Raw genomic sequence first — 20,473 nt, forward strand, 5'->3', positions numbered from 1 at the left:
TAGTTCGATGAATGGAAGCCTGAATTTTTTCAGAAGCAAAAATTTTCAAACATTTATTATTAACTATAATAATATTAATAATTAGTTATTATGATAGTTACAATAAATGTTCAAAAATGTTTGATTCTAAAAGAAAATTTCCATTTATCGAACTAAAAATTTTTTAAATATTTTTATTAGAGAAACAATAATAAATACATTCTGCTAATAAATTTTTAAAGACTATTCTATAATGTGCTTTTTGTTTCATGTTTCTTGCTTTTTATCTCTTGCTTTTTTCCCCTTTGCAACCATTTTATCGACAATTGTATTTCTTGCTACGTATTTCTTGTTTCTTTTGAAGTTTATTAACTTTTATCTCGACATAAAACCGGATAAAAAACCGAATAAAAAGCAAAAAGACAATATGTAAAAAAAATAGCAAAAAGCAAGAAACAGAAAACAAAAAGTACATTGTAGAATAGGCTTAAACATTTTTTTAATTTAGCATTTTCGGGCACAAATTTATATGAATTTACTTAATCTTATTAACTATATAATTTTGATCTCGATATACAGAGCAAACATCTGTATATCTGTTTACTAGTTATATTAAAAAAAAATCATCGCAAATGATAGAAACAGATATACAGATATAATTACGCATAATTTTTTTGTAATATTGAATGACTTGTTTCCCATCGTTCTATCATTTCACGCGCCATCAGGTGGTTCGTGGTAAACGAGTATGGGAATATAGTGACATGTGTTTTAGAGCCAACTGCTTGCTATCAGTGTATGTTCACATGTAATCGATCTAAAACAATGTCTATCTGTCATCTGCTCGCCGCACAGACGCGAAATGCCCTTTCTGCAATTTGCAAAGATAGACTTATCCCAAAAATTTCGAGAGACAAAATCGAATTTTTCTCGAACAATGCTTCATAATTTTAAGAATTCAATTAATTTTATCTTATCATCAATTTGTTTATCATCAATATGTCGTCGTTATCGTTACGTATGTCTTAAAACAACATATTATAAATTATTTGCATGTAAAATAAGTTAAAAAAGAAGATGCTAAACTTATGCTACATATTTATCTTTCTATTTACAATTATCATATTATAGAAAAATTGTAGAAACAGATACGAATAAAGTTACACATAACTTCTCAAATAGATTTGTACAATGTTTTAATTAGCCCAATATATTACACTGATTGGAGACCAAATGACACTGTGTTCAACCACCCGCGTCAACCTGCTAGTCGACCACTACAGTGATTCGTTCTCGCATCATTTTGAACCATCTGTCGTTATTTTCTCATGGATGACCTACGCTCAGGGATGAATCGTTTTAAATGCACGGTGGTTCGCTACATTTAAAGGCCACATGTTTATTATTTCACACGAGATGAAATTAGCATGCCATGGCAGAAACCATGAGAATTGGTAATTATAATAAGCATGTCACGATCGACAACTTCAATAGATTACGACAGGTATATGTTATGGAAATGCATACACTGTAAGGCTTATTATTGTGTTTATAGATCTGTCTGATTGTAATCTTGATTTTATAAAATAAAGTTATAAATTATAGGCCGGTATTTATAGTCCATTTCTTATTTCAAGGATATCTTAAATATTTTAAAATACTAATATTTTAAAATACTAATACAGCTCTATGATTAATTCGTGACATCTTAGGATTACTTAAAAGGATTTTAAATATAAGAATCGACTATACTGGCTATAATAGGTGACTCAGAATTTTTTCTCTGCACTGAAGACAATAAATATGCCAAACTAGAAGTACACTAGAGGTAATTTGGAATTCAGGTAAAATCCTACAAAATCACTGTCGTTACTATACTGGCTATAATAGGTGACTCAGAATTTTTTCTCTGCAGACAATAAACATGTCAAACTCGAAGTTCACTAGAGGTAATTTGGAATTTAGGTAAAATCCTACAAAATCACTGTCGTTACTAGAGTAAAGCCTAATAGATACTTTTTCTTAAAGACTTATATAATTTATTTAATTTGCAATCTTAATTCCTATTTTCGTGTCAATTTTATGAGAAATATATTCAAGATTTACCTCCAAATTTTATCGAAAGTCGATTTTGCTCATTCAAAAAAAGGATTCCTAATATGAGATACAAAGGTTTTCTTGTATGAGATGGTATCTCACAACAGAAAATTAATGGAAAAATAACGGAAAAAATAAAGGTAAGCTTTTAATATGAGATACAAAGGTTTTCTTGTATGAGATGGTATCTCTAACAAAAAACTAAAATAACTAAAAATAAAAGGTATGCTTTTTATACACGTTTTTGTTATATATTTGTTATATGTTGCATACAAGTAAGAATAAAGAATTCGAATATTACATAATAATATAATATTATATTATATAATTTTTCGATTCGTGTGTATGCGAGTATGTGGGTATGTGCGTGAGTAATCTTGATAATAGAATCATCATTTTTAATATTTTCGTTCAATAGTATGCTTTGAGGTATTGAATGTTCTCATATTAGCTAGGAATACTCTAAATATCTTATATTACGACTTCCATGCCTTGCGGTTTCATGATCACTAAATCTAATCTTTACAGTTAAATAAATCATTATATTACGTGTTTTCTTATTAATACAACTTTACTCTCTCTATCATTGCATGCAGACTTTATTATCAAATATTGATTATATAATAAAACAAGATTTGAAGACTAAATCAACCTCAATAAAACTCGACAACATTCAATGAAGAATCTTTTTTCACAATTACTATACGCATGATTTAATAATGTTTTCTATTAAATATGTTTCACTCTATGAGTAATAAATTCATAATAAATCAATCACAGCTTATTAGTTTAGCAGAAATCTTGCTATCTCATATTGGGAACTTATCCCATAAGCGATCCTAATAGATGCTAGAAAAGGAACAAAAAAGAAGAAGATAATAAAATTGTGAGAGAAAAACTAATATAACATAAAAACAATTTTTTATGTTATCAGAAAATGTACATAAAATAAAAAATATACAAGATGTCCCAAATTTAAATAGCCAAATTTCAAAGATCGATAAATAAATAAATCTGAATGAATACGTAATAAATAAGTAAAAAAGTTTTTTTCTTAGAAAAGATAAGCTTGTTTTTTGCTTCATTTTGAAGAAAGTCGTAAAAAAAGATAAAAAGTAGTTCTCGTTATTTATTATTTATTCATTCAGACTTATTTATTTTTCATTCATTGTCACTTGCTTAATGCAGATATTGTTTAAAATGTTAGCGTCTTGCAACAATATATATATATATATATATACATATATATATATATATTGCGTTTTTGCAGCCAAACTGATCTGGTCAACGTAATACTGATAATATCAACAAACTGCTGCCAGAAATATGACAGCCTATTGACGTGCTTATTGGTAGCAGATTGGCGGTACAGCTAAGCAGCATTTGCATTTCGGTTTCTACTATTCAGTTTCAGCTGCTAGGCTATCGTCAGATACATTGCTCCGCGCGCAGATACAACTCGGTTTCTGTCATCAATCTGCTATAAAAGTTCTGCCGACAGAATAGAAGCAGAATGCGACCACCATTATTGATGCCAGTTTATTGATGTTTCCGATCAAGTCTTCTGCTAATATTTTACTAACATTTTGCTTGCTGAAAAAAAGCAATTTTCTGTTGTTGCAATCTTTAGAAACATTTATCTCATCGGTGAAATTTTTTCATCAAAAATTTAATTTAAACATTTACCTAACAATAAATAATATATTTATACATTAATGCAAGATGATAAAATAATTCTTTGTTAACTGTTACTGTATGAATAAATACAACAGTTTATAAATACAAGTAATTAATAAATACTAGAATAATCATATTCAAAAGTCTTGCAGCTTAAATGACGCTTTAAAGTTGTAAAGTATGATAAGAGCACGCGCACGAAAAAACAACGACAAAAAATTATTAAATTAGATAACGTTACGATTCTACGATTGCGCATTTATGCGATTCCGTTTATCCTTTTCTTAAATCTTAATTTCAAATACTACTCTACATTCGCATTTTTTGTAGCATTAAACAAAGTGAACATAACTCACAGCCTATGACTAATACGATACAAAAGCAGCATAAATAATAAAGAAAAAATTTCTTTTAGAAGAAATTTCTTTCAGAAAAAAAGAAGTTTATATAATAAATATGTTATTCATCAGTTTTTCTTAATATAGATGATACTCAAAGAAAAAATTTAATATTAATGGAGAGTTCGAAATAAACAAAATTATATACTCGGAGCATTAATAAAAAATAATATGCTAAATTTAGAAGTATTTTTCATTTCAACAATTGTTTATACTAACATTATTTATACTAAAGGTACAAACATTTGTAAAATGTATGTGAACCTTTATAAAAATAATTGCAGAAACTGTTATGTATATATATATATATATAAATTTCATTAAAAATTTGATTTAAGTCTGATTGTTATTATTATTAAACAAATTTTATTAGATTTATTTATGTGTATAATGTAAGACGTAAGATAAATTCTCTTCAGAATAACACAATCGTAGAATAATCGAGAGTCTATCAATAAAAAAAAGTAATAAGAAAAAAATTATTAAATGGTTAAATCTGAATGGAAAGTTTAGTACGCGGCGAATATATTCTATGCAGGAAAAACATGTTAAAATTTTTAGAATAAAATATCAAAAAATATGCTTAAGCTTTCGATGATATTAAATAAACATAAGATTGAGAGCTATTTACTCGAAGAAGCCGGCATCTTTGGCGGTGAAACTGACATATGTGGCATCTGTGACTCTTGATTCTGCATCCTCGTGATCGTCACTACACAATAGTCATCGAAGAGGCTCGAGCGAAAGACAAAACCAATCGCACCGTGCACACAATGAGATTTTTTCTCAAAGCCGGACTTTTCGGACGGCTAGTCTTTACGTGTTTTACGACATCACTTTCTGTGGCGGCACGCTAAGGACTAGCACCGGCGTGAAATTTGACTGAGAGTCACCTTAGTCGAGACTTTTTGATGCCAAGCGCCGATAGTGAACAGCTTTGATGCTGCTATGTGGAAAACGTATCTCATTGGCCGAGGGCTTCCCTACCCTCGGCAAAGGGCGGATCTGACGAAAGGAGTGGTTCGTTCCTAACGTTCGGGGGTTGAACGTCATCGCTACGAGGCGACGGGAGGGTTGCGTCATCATCCCCGCCACTGTGAATATCACTTTGTGAGAATCACCTTTGAACGAAGGTGAGAAGAAAGATAGCTTCCTCACACCCCTTGCGCATGGAAAGCTTATCGTATTTTATGTTTGTTTTCGGCATAAACAAATCATAGGTGGATAGAAATCAATTATTAACGTTATTGCTGGCAATTATTAAATTAACTATAAATTTTAGTAAATTCAAATAGATATCTATAAAATTTTCTAATCCAGTACACACAGGCATCTCTTTACTTATGACAGGGTTGTGTTCCGAGATTTTAATCGTACATAAAATAGTGTATATAATACTGAATGTTTTTTTTCTTTTATATGTAATATTTTTATTACTAATCATAAAAATTGCTCACAGTTTTATGAATTGTAAAATAGATTGATGCAGAGTGATTAATTGATAATTTTTCAATCCTCAGAGTTGATGATGGGTCTATTAAAGCCAATTATAAATATCTTTGTCAAAAATTGAAAACAATTCAATTTTCTTTATGGTATATTAGCAAATTTAGATTATTCTTATTTAAATATATACTTAATATTTATTTCTTTTTAAGCAAAGTATGTTACTTTGATTACCTAAAATTAATTAGTATTTTTTAATTAACATAAATTAAATGGATCTTATAGATTCAGCATCAATAACTGTGTTACAGCTATTGACGTTAACTCGTCAAGAGAGTTAATATATAAAATATCAAACCTATTATATCTGAATATTAGAATCTATCGAAAAGATTTCTAATTGAGATTCTTTACTTAGTGTTTACATTTTGTCTTGTGAGATAAGTAGTTCACAATTTTATGAATTGTAAAATTCAACAGATGATTTAATATAAAATGACTGATTTGCAGTGTTGCATTGATATAGTAAATCCGTTTATTTGAATGCTAAGACAAGCAGCTGTATTTGCAGCATCATCAAACAATTCTATATTAAAAATTCCCACAAAAGTCGCTGGTCTAGTTAATAGCTCCTAATTCTGCGGCGCCGTAATTCTGGACGTGTTCTGTTTAGGACCGGAATTAAATCCCTCGCTTTCGCGGCCGTTGAGATTCGTTGATGCGTGCGCTCGGAAGAAGCTCAGGTAGAGGGTAGACTTTTGTTGAAGTTTCGCCATTCAAAATGCCGTGGAGATACGTGGAGGAGGTTAAACGGTGGAGTGCATATACTTGGAATAATAGATACCGCCAGATGCGCTGCGCCTGACTCCCTGACTCCATCTTGAATTATCTCGTGCTCGATCCCTATGGAGCTTCCCCCTTCGTGAATGTGTATATATGTATATGCGTGTGTACACGCGTGTGTCGCGCGCGAAACAGGGTTGGGGCGCGAGCTGTTCTTACAGTCGGTGAATTACGCCAGGAATCCGTCATAACCAATGTAATATAGCGGAGATTGGATCTCTCGATGGCATATCACGCTCCCCCTCGAAAGAGTCCTACTTGAGTTGATGTTATCTTTGCAGATTACACCAGGTGTATTTTTATGATGCTTCGCGGGAAACAATGTAAAGGCACTTACACTGAGGGTGCTTTGATTAGCCTTGTAATTAATCGTGCGCGTTATGAATTCTTTTTATCGATCCAAGTTTTTAATTATTAAGAAGGAAAGATTCTTTTGGCATTATTTCTAATGGTATAATATCCTTGATAAAATTAGAAGACGGAAAATTTTGTTAGAACACTGTTTCGATGTTTTTTTTTAAGGGAAATTACTCCGAATTATATATAACTGGTATTATTATCTTCCAATGATTACAAAGTAAAAATAAATTGGAAATTACTTGAAGCGAAAAAGTAAGTTACATTTATTTATAAATCTTTTATCATAGACACGAATATGTGTTTTACGAATATTTATATGCATTTTTGTAATCTCTTTTTAAACATACTCCAAAAACTTTATATATAATAGAAAAAAATTTCTACACAAATAGAAACGTATTTTTGGTTCAAGTTATATATGTATATGTTTGCACCCTCGACTTGGCCGCCATTGAGAGGTAAGCCCAATGCGGCCGAATATTCATTCGACCATGCATCGTTTTAGCTTTGGTGCAATATGTCAGGATAAAAGATAATCTACGTAACTGTCTCGGGAATACGGAGCCTAACAATAGCCATGTTGCTTCTCTATTTCTTGAAAAAAATTTCGCGAGACAAATAAGAAATTCGAGTCGTTTTGTCAAGAAGGCAAACGTATCTAATGCTACTGAAATTAGCATTTTTCTGTTGTAACTAAAAAAACAGATTCTATCAATACTATTGCGCAAAAATTGATGTATAAAAATAGTATCGAAAAAAATATTTTTTAAGACGATATCTTTTTTTGATGAATAAATCTGATCTTGATTTTGATATATTTTCAGAACATTCACTTTAAGTAACTTGTAGAAGATTTTAATTGTCACTTACTTTGTTTACTAAAAATATATAAAATAGAATATGCAAACAAGTGTTGAATCTGGATAATCTAAAGTCATTAAATAAACTCTACATTATTTTTATGTTTGTCGAACGCGGAAAATAAATGTATAGAAAAGAGAATTAATAAATTAAGTTATTAAAACAGAAAGAGAGAAAGAGAGAGAGAGAGAGAGAGAGAGAGAGAGAGAGAGAGAGAGAGAAAGAAAACGCGCCTTTTTAAATTTTTTTTTACTGAAACAAAACGATTGTGTTGTGTAATGATAGTTTTTATAAGATTCAAATAAAATCTTTATTTGATAATAAATATTATTGCAATTAAATATTATTGCAATTACAGTCGATGGCTAGAGTGAATTTGAAATGTGATTACACATGCGACAAATTAAATTTAATAAATTTTTTACAGTTTTTTAAAATATTATAATTAATATCATTAAATTATTTATTAATTTAATTTGTATTATTACTACCTCAGTTTAGTATTAGATTTCAATTTTATCAAATCGGCGCTTATATAATTTAGAACTGTACATAATATACAGCTATGCAGAGGATATATATATATATATATATATATGTGTGTGTGTGTGTGTATATATATATATATATATAAATTCATTCATCGCGCGGCGATGAAATTATTAAAAATCACACACAGAATACACAAGAATCTAGATTAGCCAAATAAAACATTGTCCTACTTAATTGCATATTTCTACATCAACGAAAATTTTCTGATTAAATTTATTAGAATTCTAATTGAGATAACTGAAATTCTGATTGATATAATATTTCTGGTAAAATATACCAGAATAATTATATCAATTAGAATTCTAATTATCCCAATTAGAATTCTAGTATATTTAACCAGAAAATTCTGATTTGCCCACCAGAATGACTAATCCAACTAGACCATTTTTCTCAATGCATATAATATACATATATGTATTATATAACAAATCCAACTTATAGTGTGTCGAAAAAAAGTAAAAATCTAATTAGATAAAGTCTCAGTTAGATGAAGAAATAAACTAGAAATTTTCTAATGTTTCATTCTTTTATATCTCTATATAATTTTCACCAGTCGAAAAATAATGACATAGTTATGGACTATTTACATTTTGTTTTGACTCTTTTTTTATTACTTTGTAGTAATTTTCCTTTCCTAAGTTTCAGGTAATGAAATGCTAGGTGCCGAAATGTGTTAAACTGTACCCAAGCCGAATTCTGTTTTTTCTTATCCTTTCTTGTAGTTCCTTTGCCGTAGATGCCGTAGATGCCGCCATAGCGTTTATAGGACTTTCAAAAAATTTTTATCACAACTGCAAGATGAAAAGAACCGATAGATTTATTTTGTTCTTACATCGAAAAAAAGATATTATTAAATCTTATTTCATCCTTATATTATAATTATTTTGATCGTTTTATATAATTTATTTTTTTATATTTTGACGCTAACAAGAACTAGAAATAATTTAATTAAAAATAAATAATTTAATTCATTTGATTCGTGACACTAGAAGGATATTAGAGTGTTTTATTTATTATTTTCAAGCAGAACAATTCAGTTCTTACATAAAATAATTTGTCATAAAAAATCTTTAAAAAATCTCTACAAAAAAATACCAGGATTGGATAAGTTAATGTTTTTTTTAACTGAATAAAGTTAAAGTTAATGGTTCTACAAAATTAATAAAGTTAAGTAAAAGTTGAAGGAATAAAAAATTAACTTAACATAAATTAAGTCAATATTGAATTAATTTTTTTTTAACTTAAGTTAAAAAAAAGTTAATTTTGAAAAAAATTATTTTTTAAATCATAATGTCCTAATTTTTCTTAAAATGAGATTAAATAACTACAATATAGATTATTAAGTAAGTTAAATTTTTAATTTTTTTATTCATATGTGATGTAAGTATATAATACATAATGATATAACTATATAAGTTATATAATTTTAAAAAAACAGCCAACACACAGGGAAGATACAAGATCAGTGATTATTTTTTAAGAAGTCTTAAGGAAATTGACCGATTACAATCGAGAAGAATATTTGACTATAATTGATCAATTTCTTATTTACTTACGGCTTAAAACACCTATTGTAGATCTGGACTAAGGTTTATGGCATAAGGCATAAACTAATCAGAGAGCTGTATTAGCTTAAGAAATTACTTAAGATGGTTTTAAAATACGAACAGAATATACGCTCTTAGTCTTATTATTTTTACTTAGTCTTATTATATCTTATTATTTTTCTAAGATATTCAAAAGAGATAAAAAAATTTTTTAACTTAAAAAAAGTTAAAAAGTTAATATTTAAAAGTAATTTAGTTAAGTTAAAATTTAATGCATTTAAAATTACTAAGTTAAGTTAAAAGTTATTAACTTTTTAACTTTTTTTTTAACTTTTAACATTTTAACTAGTTACTACCCAATCCTGAAAAATTCACATAAGAGAGAAGAAAGTTTTTTGATGAAAGCAAGTCTTGGTACCTAAAGTAACATTCAAATGAAATATACAAATACAATTATCAGTTCTATAAACTGCACTTTTCATTCCTCAGAAAAAGATAAATGCCTTTTAAAAATAAAAATAAAAGGATAATATTGTCAGATAAAAATGGATTAAAGATCAAATAGAAGCTTGTGAGCAAAGAGATGACACTTTCACGTGACGAAGAATGACACATGAAGATTAAGAAAAGATGTCGATGACTACAAAATCTGTGTTAACAATCGATTTCTTAGACTTTTTAAGTAAAAATATTCAGCATTCAATTCTTTAGCTCGTCAAGAAAATGCTTTTGTAAATCATATATCAGAATTTTATTAGGTTTTGTGACCTAAGAAAATTTTACATTCTTTTGAATAATACATCTACTTTCATAAATCGCTCGTAATATTATTGTCATGTAAACAAATTTTTACTATAAAAATATAGTAAAATAACAGAAAAATTTATTTACATTTCTTAATATTTTACATTTGAGAACGAGATCATTTAAAAAGGCATATAAGAGTCTATGCTTTTATATGTCTTTTTTTTAATAATATGATAGGAAATATGATGGTATATATTTAGATGAAATCAAATTCTATTTAATTTTATTTTAAATATAAAATAACAAATAAATAAGTTAACAAAAATATCATTAAAAATATATAAAATTTTTAATTCTCTTTTTTAGTAGGATTTATTGAATACAAAATTCTGTTAATAAGATCTCTTTTCTTCAATCCATTTTAATTAATCATCAGAATTCTAAAAGTCTAAATATATTATGTTGTTCTATTCTAAATATATTATGTTGTATATCTCTATTATTTAACTGTTCGGTATTATTAAATTTTAATTTTATACAACGTTCTAATTCTATTCTATATACTTTTGATGATACATGCTTTTTTTATTGATATCTAATGAATCTATACTATGATGCAGCGTGAAAGATATGAGATTAGACAATTATAATTTGCGTGATCGAGCAAATCGTCAGTTCGTCTGTGGGAGACGTGACGGAGTGATTAGAATAATGACGGAGCACCTACCTGTTGCTGTCTCCATTTAGATACCATCATGTACATCAGCAACGTTAGGATGGCAATATTATGGGAACTAACAAGCATATGGTCGGGTCAATATCGCATAAACGCGAGCTCGCATCAGTGATGCCCTCGCATTTTACCTGATCGTTGGGGGAGTAAAGCGGGAGCCCTTTGACGATGAAATCAAACGAAAATCCGCCATATGCGCGAGCTCGCGCTTATGAGAATACTTGAGTTTCCGATTAAAGGTAATTTGACATGGGAAGTTTGACATGAAAAGCGCTTTGCGCGATGTATCGGCAGTTCACAAAAATTTCTCAACGGGTATAAACTTTATAAGTAATTTGTTACATTTATTTTAACTTTCTATTTTCTCATAAAATCACAAAATCACGAAAATAGAAATATTATTCTTACAAAAATAGTTTAGGATCAAATATCTTTTTTCTAGTCAAACATTGATAGATTTTCACCAAGATTTGACAGTACAACGTCATAATGGTGACCCGTCGACTTTTAACCCCTTCCGGCTGCCCGGTGACTATGAAGTTCTCCATTATGGAAGACAGAAATGGCGGAAAAAAAAAACGAGGTCGCGAAGACGTTGACGTCCGTTAGTCGGCCGGAAGTTCAGTGTTATGAAAATCAGACGTTGTGTCGGTTGGTGTGGCATACGTAACGGACTTTTCGCTGTTTTCGCGTTCTTCTCCTGTTCTCCTGTTTCTCAAAGTGGGCGGTACAGAGTGTAGAGCGACAAGTAGTTACACCGGCTAGTAAATCAGAAATCAGAGACGGCGCACCTTGAGAAAGAAGACGAAAGAGGCTTCTTGAGGAATACCTTACAAGACGCGCATCCATCCTGGGCGGAGACATCCGGCCTCTTGTTACGCATTCATCTATGCGCGAGAGACTGCTTGAGATTGTCGTTATATCAGAAGAAAAAAAAAGAGAGAGAGAGAGAGAAAGAGAAAGAGAAATAGAAAGAAAGAAAAAGAAAGAAAGAAAAGGCAAGACATTCGGTGGGAACCATTCCTGAAACCAACTTGCAAAGAAGGATTTTATGATGCAACGTACTTTTGATGGAAGGATCTTTATAGTTTGAATTTTTTGTGAAAAGATTAAGTTTCGATTGAAGTATGTTTAATATAAAAAAATAACAATCGTAAATCTTGATATTTTTAACATAATTATATAAAATAATTTATATGCATGACATAATTTTTATTCATAATTATACATTTCAACTTTTAATATTGTTGAAAATATATAATATTGTTGAAAATGTTGATGGATTTGTATATTTCTTTAGCCATAGTTATATATTCATTCCCTTATGAACGTATCCCCTTGTTTACATCGATGTCATTTAATTTTTTAGCATTTTTTAGCAAAATGATTTCTAGCAAAAAATTAATACGAAATAATTTCTACTATTTTTTAAATAAAAACTCTTGAATTTTACATATGATTATACACGTAATATAGTGAAATTAAGTTGGATTTTCTTTATTGAAATGATTTACTTTGAGATTTCTGCATTGCAATGGCCGTCCATTTCAACGAGACCACTCCCACGTCGGACGCTTAAGAAAAATGTCTTCTTGCACGGATCATGTGGGCATCGTGCAGCATGTAAGAAGCATCCCCGTCAATTCTCGTAGTCGTCCACAGTGACTGTGAAGCGCAGCTTTCAATGGCTGCTCTGAAAAAGCGCAGCGGCCCCGACCAAGTGACGTAACTCGAACCCGCTGTCAGCACTGACAGTGTGCTGACAGTCGATTCTTTGTCAGCATTGTCGATCTCACCTACTCTTACACTCATTTTATTTTCGTCTCCTTCTTTTATTCGAGATAAAAGTAAATTTTTTAAAAGCTGATCTTTTTATAATTATTTGGATGATTATTATCAGCGGAAGTTAAAAATATTCTCTTATCCTCCGTAAAAATTTTCTGTTATTTCAATCATTTTAAATAAACATCGTTTAACTCTACATTTTCTACTATCACTTTAAATGTAAAAAAATGATGATTAAAAATCATGGTAAAAATGTAAGGTTAATAAAAATATATAAATAGTTAGAGTTAAATCGCGAAATCCTCAATATATTTTATTGTGCTATTCAATGAAATATACATTGAACATTTTATCACTTGAGATATCTCACTTTTACATTCAGATTAGATTACACAACGACTTTAATATGCACTAAGTGGACATTAGTTCTGTTATTGAAAAACATTATTAATATACAAAATTATATCTATCATTCTATATTATAATTTCTTTTTCAAAATATTGTGTTTATTTTATTTTCTTTTTGTAATTCTTTGTGTAGTTCTTTCTTTTCTGTCTCATCTACTCTTCTCCATGGGGTCACAATCTCCTCCTAACAAACTCTCGTCATCCCTTTCACAAGTTGCGCGCCTTTTTTCGCCGGTTCTTCTTACCCTGTTAACGAGTGCCCCCGTTGTTCGCTCCCATTTCGCTTCTTCTCTGCTTCTCGAATTTCCACTGGCGGCGTTTCGCCTTCCCCTTTTCATTCGTGTCCTCGCCAAGGCAATTCGCCTTTTGACGAAGTGCTTCTTTAGTTTGGAAACGCATGTTCATTCAATACTCCCACACCAAACAAAGAGCTTCCGGAAGCGTCGTGAGATTTAACTATCTCACTGCATCGCAGGTAGTTGATGCTGGCTGATTTATCCACTTCACGTCAAACCTGTATACAAAAATTTCTACACGAAGAAAACGCATTTCTTTGTTTAAAAGAGACAAAAACAAAGTGTTATTTTATTATACATGTATAATTTGATACTCAGTCAGACATCCTGTTAAAAAGATGTTAACATACTGAAAAACCGTAAATAAATTTATTAAAAAATATCACCTCGGTCGGGAGAATATAAAAAAATATTTAGTTAATAGGTGCTTGCGATGTCAAAGAGAAAGTGCAAAGAGAAAATGCTAGGGCAAAATATTTGAAAAAAGATATATAAAGGTACTAATGATTGTGAAACCTTCGCCAAGTTGTACATCTGACGGACAATCGTAAAAGTCGGCGCCATAAGCATCATAAGATATTGTGAGAATCTTTGGCACGTCGTAAAACATAACGGAAAATGATTCATAGTATAACTTAGGTCACGTTACATATTTATTCAAGCTCACGTGCAGACGCGCACGCATTAAAAAAATATAATTTTATAATTAATTATAATTTGAATTATAAAATATTTATATAATTAATTGAGAACTTAAAAAAATTTTTACGAATTAAATTAAAAATTATTTGGCAAAAATGAATAAATAGTAAGATCTTTTGCATCTATTTTGTATAGATAGATTACTTTGCTATCGTAAGTGTCATTAACGAGAAGCAGATAATTGTTAACCAGTAGTAGGTTTTATTTAATCGGTCGCTATCAATCAATCTTCCAATTTTATCGACGGAATGACGCGAGATAAACGAAAGATAGGAAGAATCCATGCGGTGAGACGTGATTCATACGAAGTATAGTACGCAGAATTCTAAGGCAAGGGATGGCGTGACGAAGAGAGAAATTCAGGGGAGAAAAAGGAGGGAAAAAACGAAGCGCACGTGTTTCTTGTATGGGAGTGTTCACACGAGGACCATCGTCCTCGTCGGTTAATCTAATCATTCGAATATAAGGTACATCATGTATACAGGATGTTTCTTGCTATCTACAGATTCTTTATAAACTATTTGTAATGTAATTTTTGCTATAAACATAATCGCTGATTATTTAATTTAACTAATCTTATTATTATAGCAACAAAATTATTAGTCTTTAAAAAGTTTTAGTATTAATTATTTAATATTAATTATAATAAAATAATGTGTATATAAAAAGACATATATGATTAACCCCTGCTGCGTAAATAATGTTTTGTAATACCTATTTAGCGTAAACGAGAACTATTAATCCGATGTGTTTAAGATAATTAAAAAAATCGTGTGTACAAAAATTACCTTCGTTTGTACGGTAAGAGATAAGATAATTTATAAATATCTTTTCCTTTAGTGCTAAATGTCCTTAACATTAATATTAAATATTTCAATATAATTCTTAATTTATTACTTTATCATTTAATTTGCAACATGAGAAATCTGGAACAGCCTGTATATTAAGGTGTGCAGCATCGTTCCTTTGCCAATTCCTTATCCCGCGATGCCGCCCTCGGTTACGACGCCTGATCTCTATTCGTTCCCGCGGCATACGACATTTCGCAGCCGTGTCAATGCGACCCCCGTTGAGAATTCCATTATCGCGGTTACGATTTATGCTCGTCCCGACTCGCGAATGACGTGCGGCGCACTCCTCGTTGAGATGAAAGCGAGCATCATCATCCTGATCCCCCTTTGTGCCTCGCCGATGGCGCGTGGAATGTATGTCGCAGAGCGTGGGTGGTTTCCATAAGCGACGCTATTTTCGCGCCATGCGACCTTATTATGCGCGGTTGGACATCGTCTGATTTATAGCGATCGAAAAAATGACGGGTTGGGAATCGCGTGATGTGTCCCGAATGTGATATTATACATCAATGTTTACACCACAATAATTAAGAATCGCGGATGCATCCTAATTGTACTTTATGATTTTTAATTAAAAATTTCTGCGACTAAATGTATTTTCCTTGAAAAACATATTTTAAAGCGAGAATACAGGTCTTAGTAAAAATTCATTACAGGAAAATTATCATTTGTCTTATTGTTACGTACTTTTATTAAAATCGAGAAATCTGAGGCAAATTTATATGCTATAAAAAATTAATACAATAAAAAGAATATTGAAAAAATCCACCTTTAAATATAAACATATAATAGATAATGTCAATATGTGTGACGATTAAATTGACTGAACTTATTATTAAAGTATCCCGCGTTAAACATACTTATAAAAAAACAAATTTCTGTGAAATGAATAAGTTTTTATATATAATAATTTATAATGAAGTGCACAAGAGATGTCATAGATAAGGATTAATAATAAATAATTTTTGAGTTATAGTAATGTTAGTAATAAAGTTATAGTATGTAGAATTTGCATTTTTGATACATCATAATTTAAAAACTATCCATTATTGAATCTTGTGTCTATGAAATCTTTTATTCATCACATTATAAGTTATTATATGTGAAAACTAATTCATTACACCAAGATTCAATTTTCCATATAATTATAATCCTTTCAAAATTAACTATTTGTATACAAATACGTTGTTTCTTATCCACTTGCCTCTTTAAATTTGCTATGTATGATGTGAACTTGATGACGCGAGAGAGATGTAGTACCAGATGTTAATGGAGCCGTTAAGGATCGAAGAGGAAGGGGATGTATGCCCGTCAGAGATCAGATCACCACGCCTTCCGCGACATCCACCTATGCGACACCCGCATGCGCGATGTGCCCTGCGATGTGCCTTGTGGTGGTCGTTCGTACCACAATGGTACACGTGACGTATACTTAACTGTACGCGATACATGCGACCTGTTCGACGGGGGCGTATCCTCGCATACCCCACGTGTGAATTTCTGCCGGCGCACTTCGTGCAACAATGTGCTTGGGATTCTATATCATTACAGTTAATAATAATATAAATATATATGCACATAAATATATGTGTTTCTGAAAATAGCGCCCGATTCTGAACTGTGGTTAAATTTTGGTAATGTATACACTAATTATATAGTGCAAATTTTGATCAGTTTTTTATTTCTCAACAAGTAATAGATATTTATTGTAGAACTTTTTATACTTGGCATTGAAAAAGGATGTTTTCCAAAAAATGCCATTACCCTTCAATTTTTAGAAATTCCGTTTTGAATTTCTCATGTAATGCACAATGATATATACAATATATACATATTATAAATTTAAATATTTGTTACGATATAAATATTAAATTGCTTGTCAATTTAATGTGTGATATTACAGTAATTCAGTTGCACTTCTAAGGCCGAATTCATGATTAACTCTTAATCGAGGTTCAACTTGTTTCTTATCTCTTTTCAATTCTAGAATTGGAAACCACATTCGTTTATTTATTTCTAGAATTGGAAACAATATCCGTTTATTTATTGATACATATTGTGTTTTCTTTCTTCAAGAATATAGTTTCACAAAATCGGAACAATATGGAGAACAGAGAGAACAATACAAAAAAGAAATGTTGCGCATCGATATCTTACGCCGTTATTGTCTGTCATTTCGCTTACGAGGAACAATGTATGGATAATTATTAATTTATCGTACTGTCATGTATCGAAAACCATGAAGAGTCGACCGGCACGGAAAAAATACGAGGGAAGCGCCATGCCTTTAGCGTCGCTGAGTACGAAGTTGCGGTGGAAATTGTAGAGCGCGTCATGCAACCCGCTTGCACGAAACGCATTCACCCTCGCCTCCATACACGTGGCTCACATGAACGTTCATGAGAACTCGCGATGCCGTGCAATCGTCATATGGAGCTCATTAGTCAACTAGCCGATGACGCGCGATACCATCCACGCTTGAGTGCTTTTACAGTCGACACACATGAACGCATCAATAAAGTAGTTCGAGCGAATTATCAGCGCGCATTCTGTAAATTAATATAGAAATAAAAAAGTTATTCGGTCAAACTGTCTTCAGATAAAAGACTTAAACGCCGCTTTCAAAAATTATACTTTATACCAGAAAAAATTTAGTGCCTTCAGAAAAAATGTTTAATTGAAGTATTTTTTAACAACAACCAAATATTTTGTTTGTACAATAAAGAATTTATAGTTGCTTTTGCAAAATACATTTTTCTACTTTGTAAATAATAAAAAAGTATTTGTTTATATCAAACAAATTGTTTAACTGAACAATTTAATTTGCATAAAAAATTACACTTTTATTTAATAATATATTTTGATAAAAAGTTTTTGTTTGGTATATTTTAAATTTTTATTATTATAACAAAATCTTGATTCATATATGTAACAAAATGTTTCTGCAAGTAATAGAGCATCTGTAAAATTATTTTATAATATATTTTTCTATGTTCAGATTTGAAACATACAACTTTATCGTGTCTACATAAATCATAAGTGAGAGAGAAATTCATGACGTATTCTATTTTGCATAAATCACATGTAAGAAAGAAACTCATGACATATTTTATTTTGTAATTTGATAAATGTTTAGCGCGAAATCGCTGTACTAGTTTCAACAGGGTAGAATATTATACAGCGTCTTACAATATCTGCTACTTTTACTACATTGATTAACAAAAAAATTTTGATCAAGTAACTCTAACCTGCAGAATAGGTATTATAATTTTTGACGTTAAATTTAAATATGTAAATAAAAATATCTCATCATGTCAAATTTTTGGATGGAACACATTTTTGAGGGTTTCAATCACATGTTTCTAAAAGATCTAATGTGATAGAACATTTTTATTTATCTTCGATTTGGATTCGGCATATCAAATATAAGAAATATTTTCATTATTTGATTAAAGTTTTTTTCTTTCTCTGTTGACCAATGTAATGTATTAAAAAAATTAAATTTAACGGATCTATGATTGAAACGAGAGAAATTCGCGATCGCGAGAAAAAGCAACAATGGCAAACTGTCGCTCTGGAATTAATAGAAGCAAGAGTAGCCGACGCAAATTCCACAATAGCACGCAGCGGGTGCTCGCGATATAAATATTTGTCTCGCGAGAGAGCACGAGAGGGTGCCAGGGCAAGTGCGAGTTGCCGCGAGGGATGGAGTACCTCGAGAAATAATAATGTACGCGTGTGTAAGCGCGTATGCGTGAATACGCGAGGTCGGGGAGTTCTTCAGTTGGAGTCGGAGAAAGCCCTCTCCGGTACTCGAAAGACAAAAACACCTTGGCCAACAACAGCCCGCATGTCTTCGCCTTTCTGGAGAGTTTGTGGGAAAGTTTGTCAGACTTCTCCCTGCCTTTCAGTCGATTCTTCGCGGAAATATTTATTGAGAAATGGAAATTTCTGTAATTTTTATATGTATAAATAATTATAATATTACAATAATTTCATTTAAAAACTGTATTTCGCAGAATTTTTAATAATTAAAGAAATGTAACTTGTTTTGTGATTTTCAAATAATTACTTATTTTATTTTAATTTTATACGGCCTTTTATCTCTTACTTATTATTATTATATTATTTATTAATTCTATTTTTAATTTTAATATTTTATTTTATTATTCATTTACTATATTTATTACTTCTTTATTAATTTCCAGACATTAATAAAAAAAGTTCTCAATCTTATCAAATAAACATAGAATAATTAACGTTAAAACTAAATGAAACAAATATTCTTGAGTAATTAGCAATGGATGATGATTGATTCGTTCATAAATGCGAGTAACGTCCGACATAAAGATTTTCATTTTGCCTAGCGGATCCTTTCTGAACGAAAAGCGGTCCACCTCTTCTTGCCGACGATCGTACGTCTATATTCACAACGGCGCATAATGGTGGATCCTCGGGATGGCAAGGACAAATCACTTAAGACCCGACGCTACCGAGTGACGTTGGTATAGCGCTGGTGCTCGATAGCTCGCGATGTGACAAATTACTCCTCCATTATAAGTCCGCCGATGACATGCAATGTCGGTGATAAAATATGGAAGGCGTTCATTCGTCGAGACTTAATTAGCAAAAGAGTATCTGGGCGTCTTAACAGTAATAATAGATGGAGGTTCGCTTACTTGCGCGACTTTAATTGCCAAACATCAAATAATTATGATAAACCGAACATATTGAAGCGTTTTACATATACAAATCGAAAGAAAACTAAATTTCGGAGTCTCCACTTTTAATTACTTGCTCGTATGATACTTTATACAGTTATTGAGAACTGACTGAGTTTATTGTGGCCATTTGTGATAATCTTTGCTGTTTGATAGCGAGCTGTAAGCTTGATATATAGTTCAGATTTCTTCACGAAAAGTGGATAGAATAGATGGATAGCACAAAAAGTAACATAGAGTTTCCATCGTTGATTTCGAATTCGGATACAAAATTTAAAAAAATGGCTGAATCAATATAGCGGATGAAAATGCAAAAAATTCTTCGTTTTTCGACAAAATGTAGTTTTACATTGTTTTCGAGGTCAATGATTTCAAACCAGACACAAAATTTTTAATTAAAAAATGACTAATATGATGGATGCAAATGCAAATTGGTATTGAAATCACCTTTCGGCAAATGTTTTAGAGGG

At 30.7% G+C, this 20,473-nt stretch overlaps 1 protein-coding gene across 1 annotated transcript in view; it reads right to left on the bottom strand.

The window, feature by feature from the left end:
- Nucleotides 1-4,849, bottom strand: part of LOC108690946 (nuclear receptor subfamily 2 group E member 1) — an 11,349-nt gene extending 6,500 nt beyond the window's left edge. Inside the window, exon 1 of the mRNA XM_018198502.1 lies at nt 4,783-4,849. Coding sequence (XP_018053991.1) covers nt 4,783-4,849 — 67 coding nt within the window. The remainder of the gene's footprint in view (nt 1-4,782) is intronic.
- Between the last annotated feature and the right edge of the window lie 15,624 nt (nt 4,850-20,473).

This window comes from Atta colombica, unplaced genomic scaffold (genome assembly GCF_001594045.1).
Source record: "Atta colombica isolate Treedump-2 unplaced genomic scaffold, Acol1.0 scaffold38, whole genome shotgun sequence".
Classification (NCBI taxonomy): Eukaryota; Metazoa; Arthropoda; class Insecta; order Hymenoptera; family Formicidae; genus Atta; species Atta colombica.